Here is a 5,533-nt window from a genome sequence, read left to right on the forward strand (position 1 = left end):
GGCTTGCGGCAATCACATGTGACGACCCTGGGCTGGACTCTGCTTCGTCCATGGTGAAAGCCGATCCGGTGATCCACAGCGCAAAGTTGATGTATTTCCTCCGCGACCAGCACGGATCAGCTCTAGGGATGACGAAGCGGATATCGTCCTCTTTTGGAAGGCCAAATAAAGTAGTTTCGCTTTCACAACGAAGCACACAGCGTCTTCACGACATGGCTGCAGCGTCAACAATACTACAGCGAGAATAAAAGTTACGCTTTCTTTCTTTGCGTGAACATTTGGGCTGTGTTATGCAAATCTTCCCACATCGTGACGTAGGTATGTGGGGGCGTGTTAGAACGAGCCGTTTTAGGTAGGTGTGGCTGACTCTTAACTTTTATAAAGAATATCTCTTTGGATTTGAGACTTTAGTCTTTGCAACTTTACAGATCTTCTTTATGCACCAAGAGCTTGTAACACTTCAAAGAGAAAGGAAAAATTGAAATCGCATCACATGACCCCTTTAAGAATCAGTATCACAATGGCATATTGACAACAAAATATTATTCAATGACAAGTAATAGAAATAATTGATTTGTTCTATACTAAAAAGTAGGGCTGTGCGATATTGAAGAAAAATGCGATAACTCATTAAATAATGCGATATTCGATACGATAATGCTTAAAGTGCCACATGCTCAGAGAAAACAGTTTTACTCAGCTGTTGCCGAGTCAGTTCTGTGAACTTCTATAACTATCTTGTGTCATATATATATGGTTATTTGTATTTGTAACAACTTCTGAAAGTGAACGGTAGTGTTTTACTCGCAATCGTCAGTGGCAAATTCTTTATACATAAAAAAACTTACTTACAGTCGGTGGAGTCAGAACAGCCGGCATTGTAGTCTACTCTACCAGGATCAGGATCAGTAAATCCATAAAATGTGCTGCACACATCTGAATAATGCGATATTCGATATGCGATACGATATTGCTTAAAGTGCCACATGCTCAGATGAAACTGTTGCTGAGTCAGTTCTATGAACTTCTATAACTATCTTGTGTCATATATATATGGTTATTTGTATTTGTAACAACTTCTGAAAGTGAACGGTAGTGTTTTACTCGAGCATTACATAAAAATGTCATTTTAACATTAGTGTAATCATTTTAACATGAGTTTAGGAACTGAATAATAAAAAGGAAAAATAAAACACTGCTTAATATTTACTCTTTGAATTCAATATGCACTGATTCTTATTTAAGCTACAAAAGTTATTTAGGTAAGAGCAGTGAGTGATTTTCTCTTTGTCTTTTGTTCATGGCCCCAAATATTGCAAGCTGTAGCGATATGCATATTGCGATATGTACATTTGCGATATTTCGATATATTGCACAGCCCTACTAAAAAGTATGAATACAAGTTAAATACCACGAAGATTTCATACATGACCGCTTGTCTGCTGAACTGCTTTTCAGCAGCTTTTTAAACTGTTTGCATAAGGTTTTGTAACTGATAAACAAACAAATAATCCTGTGGCCCATTAGTTCGGCTTCTCATTTGTAAAACGAATTTTACAGCCCTGCTGTCCAACAGCTTTGACCTCGCTAGCCTCAAAGCTACCTGCTCTGTATAAGTTAGCTGTCTACCAGTTAATTCATCAATACTCACTCTCCTGCTAGGTAAGTTTAAAGGAACGTCGTCGTCAAAACAGCCTAATAACTAAACGGGATTCATCGTAGCGGTTTATGGGTATTTTGTGACTGTAACGCACATTAGTAAAACAATTGTGTTCGTTTTTTCACATTTACCATGTTTGTGATTTCCAGACTCCCTCTTCCGCTATCCCTCTCTGCCTTGCACCTACTTCCGCTCATGCGCAGTGACGCTTGTACCGCAGTCAGCTGTTCGCCATAGCATCGGTTCATTTACGAAATACTATTTTCAGAAACAGCAACCTGTAAAAGGTAAATCTAACGTCCACCAATGTGAAAAAGAAATGTAATATTATATTGAGTTGCATAAGCAGAATATTTGATTTTTTTTTCTATAAACAGGCTACTGAACTAAATAAGCTACTGAACTAAATGTATAACATCTATAATATCTATAATATCTTTTTTTTTACTTTGAAATTGAGATTTCCATAATTGGAAAAGTATTTTAAATTAATACAATGTTAAAAGTCAAAGTCAGTAAAAGTCAGTTAATATTTTGTATCTCTAAAATATTTAAAAATGCTTACAGTATCTATAAATACAAATAATTATAAATATTAAATAAATAAGACCCATCAATATTATGATATATGACAATTTGTAAAATCCAGTAACCACAAAAAAAAAAAAAATTGGTCAAAAGATATGGAAACTCTGTAACATAAATGTTCCATTTATATGTTACTAATTACTGTTATCCAAATAACAAACTACATTCTCCCTAGCTTTTCTTTTAATCAGATTTAAAACATAACATCATTATTTCAAACTAATTCAATTCAAAATATTTTCCAAACTAATGGAGCAAGAATGACCAGTAAATGTTGTTGATTTATTTATTTATTTTTCCGTTTTTATCATTGATTAATGCACTTTTATTGTCCATGACATCTTTATGGAGTGGTGGGGGTAATGTAATCCAACTAATCCAATAATTTCAAGCAATAGAGACATACACAAGTGAAATATTTTTAGGTTTTAAATGATAAAATGGGTCTAGTGGTTTTATGCATATAGGAAAAGAAAAAAAGACAAAGAAAAAAAGCAGTATACGGTGGACTAAAAGGAATAGTTCACACAAAACGTTTTCATTATTCGCCTTCGAATATTTTTCAAACCTGGACTGCCTCAGTCATCTTTTTTTTTCCATACAGGTTTAGAACAAAATTAGGGTAAATGAACTAAAACAGAACTTTAATGTTAAGGTGATCTGTCACTTTAAGTCAGTCCCATTTTAAAGGGTTAGTTCACCCAAAAATGAAAATTCTGTCATTAATTACTCACCCTCACGTCGTTCCAAACCCATAAGACCTCCGTTCATCTTCGGAACACAAATTAAGATATTTTTGATGCATTCTGAGAGCTCTCTGACCCTCCCATAGACAGCAAGGGTACTACCACGATCACCATCCAGAAACGTAGCAAGCAGATCGGTAAAATAATCCATCTGACATCAGGGGTTCAACCGTAATATTACGAAGCTACGAGAATACTTTTTGTGTGCAAAAGAAAAAAAAATTCTTTATTCAACTTTATTCAACAATTCGTCTCCTCCGCGTCACGTTTTCTATGTTGTTTGTGCTTTGATTTGAATTAAAACAACTTATCCGCGTGGCGCAGCTGACACAGAACAACATATGCTGTTTGCGGTCAGTGGATACTCTCCAGGGTGACGCGGAGGAGACGAATTGTTGAATAAAGTCGTTATTTTATTTTTTTTGCAAACAAAAAAGTATTCTCGTAGCTTCGTAATATTACGGTTGAACCCCTGATGTAGTGCGGAGACCACTGATCAAGTCATATAGATCAGTCAGTGGTGGAGACCCCGTAGCGACTCCACTACTCCCTATCAGTGGTGCAATATCCTTGCGCTTCTCAATATAGTCCCATGTAAACTTCGACATAGCAAAGATAAACACTCATAAAATTAACATGTATTTAAACTCGCACTACACCTCTAGTCGCGATCGATTAAACGTCAATCGCATGTAGCTGTCTAAGTGTTTATACAGTTTTACTCTACATGTACAAAAAGAAGTTCCGGTTAGATAAAAAACGCCAGAGATTCACATGTTCTTCCTTTCCGAGTGAATGCCGAAGTCGCGAACGGACCATGTCTAGCGGTTCTGCTGATTACAACAGGTAAAATCTCTATGACACGTAACCCGCATTCATTTTATGTTAGATGCTTTCCGTAAATGTGTATCTTGTTGAATTAGAAAGGCGTCGGGCTAATTATATCACCGGTGCTGGGGATTTTGACATGGCGTGTGTGATAGGCCGCGCAGCTAACTAACGCGTGTTAGCTGCGTATGATGTATTTCTCGCTCACGTCCATCTATGACTAAATTGGTTATTTATATACTTTTTTTTTTTTTTTTTTTCCCAATAAGGGGGGGTGTAGATGTCGGGGTATTTCACGTCGGGCCATTGAGTGGATCATTTCTCAAACAAAAGGAAGGTTAGGAAAAGGGGCAATGACATAGACCAATAAAATGTAGTTCCTTAATATATCTCCTGCTCTCAGGTTCACATCAGGTGGTGAAATAATCCTCTGACATGGTTAAAAATAATGAGTGGTCTTGTCACGATTACGTTTCTCTCCAGTGGGCGCAGTTCTCAGAGTAATATGAGACGATGTGCTCTATGTTTGTGTCCTAAATGCTTGTTTTTTTTGGGGTTGACAGCTTATAAAAACCTAGTTCTGGGTTTTTTAGCTTGTTTGCTGTACATCTTGTCACACAGCAGCTTTTAGACATTATTAAGTCAGAAATGACAAGGAGGCATCAAGCTTTGAGGCTGTTCTTGAGAGGTCAATTTTAAACCAAGCACCTTTCTGTCAGTGAACACCGCAAACCAGCTTTAACACAAGCAAAATCTGTGTGATCATAAAACCCACTAGATTTTGAGGAGCAGCATTAAATGTGAGCACAAACTTAAATGCTTCCCTCTGAATTATAGTAGTTACAAGTTTCCTTGTTGGAAAATGGACATGAATGGTCTGGAGTCATATTTATGACTGGGAAACTTGGATAATTTTTATAACAGAGTTGGGTGGGCCATTGACCTAAAATATGGCAGAGGAGAAAACTTTTGCTACGGTGACATTAGTTTTATTAGTTTTCCCCACCACATCTACATTGAGCTCTCTCTAGGGCTGCACGATTAATCGAATGCAATTGTCATGTGCATCTTGTCAGTAAAGCATTGAGCTGTATTTACTACGAAGAGCCGTAGTTCACCGACAAGCTACGCAAAATCGCGTTCATAATCGCAGACGATTTAATCGCGTGATTATGATAATGCCAATTAGCGGTGCATTATGTACTTTATTATAATAAAAATTATAAGACTAAGGCCCAATCCCAATTCTATTTTATTCCCCTTCGCCTACCCCTTCCCCTTGTCCCTTGAAACAGAGTGTCAAGGGGTAGGGGTGAAAATAAAGTGTGGTCCCGAAAAATCTTCGTTTGAAGGGCTATCTGGCCCTTCCCCTACCCCTACCCCTCCAACCAAAAGAGATTTGAGACACCCCTACCCCTTCACGTGACCTCGCGAAACAGAGGGGTAGGGGAAAGGGGAAGGGGTAGAATTGGGATTGGGCCTAACTCCGATGAACCATATATTGTCATAGTCGTGTGTTTATTAGTCACGTTGAATCGATGAAAGCAGTTAAATCTTCTGTTTATTCAGCAACTGCTATAGGGATTTCCTGGGTTACTTCTGCAAGGCCTATTTGGAGTTTCAGCGCGAGAGCGTCCTCTGGCCTTTGGATAGAGATTTACTGCTGATCACAGAACCGTGCTTCACTGAAAGATACGCATGACAATCACAG

The 5,533-nt window shown here is 37.7% G+C and overlaps 1 protein-coding gene across 2 annotated transcripts in view; it reads right to left on the bottom strand.

The window, feature by feature from the left end:
• LOC107722250 (DCN1-like protein 1) overlaps window positions 1-1,861 on the bottom strand; it is a 7,649-nt gene extending 5,788 nt beyond the window's left edge. The window contains exon 1 of one of the 2 annotated variants that reach the window (XM_016530533.1): window positions 1,792-1,861. In XM_016530533.1, the coding sequence (XP_016386019.1) occupies window positions 1,792-1,857 (66 nt within the window). In that variant the 5' untranslated portion in view covers window positions 1,858-1,861. Of the gene's footprint in view, window positions 1-1,651; window positions 1,766-1,791 lie in introns of those variants that run through there. The other variant, XM_016530539.1, reaches the window with a different exon arrangement.
• Between the last annotated feature and the right edge of the window lie 3,672 nt (window positions 1,862-5,533).

The sequence above is a fragment of the Sinocyclocheilus rhinocerous genome, unplaced genomic scaffold (genome assembly GCF_001515625.1).
Source record: "Sinocyclocheilus rhinocerous isolate Xijiao unplaced genomic scaffold, SAMN03320098_v1.1 scaffold161, whole genome shotgun sequence".
Taxonomy (NCBI): Eukaryota; Metazoa; Chordata; class Actinopteri; order Cypriniformes; family Cyprinidae; genus Sinocyclocheilus; species Sinocyclocheilus rhinocerous.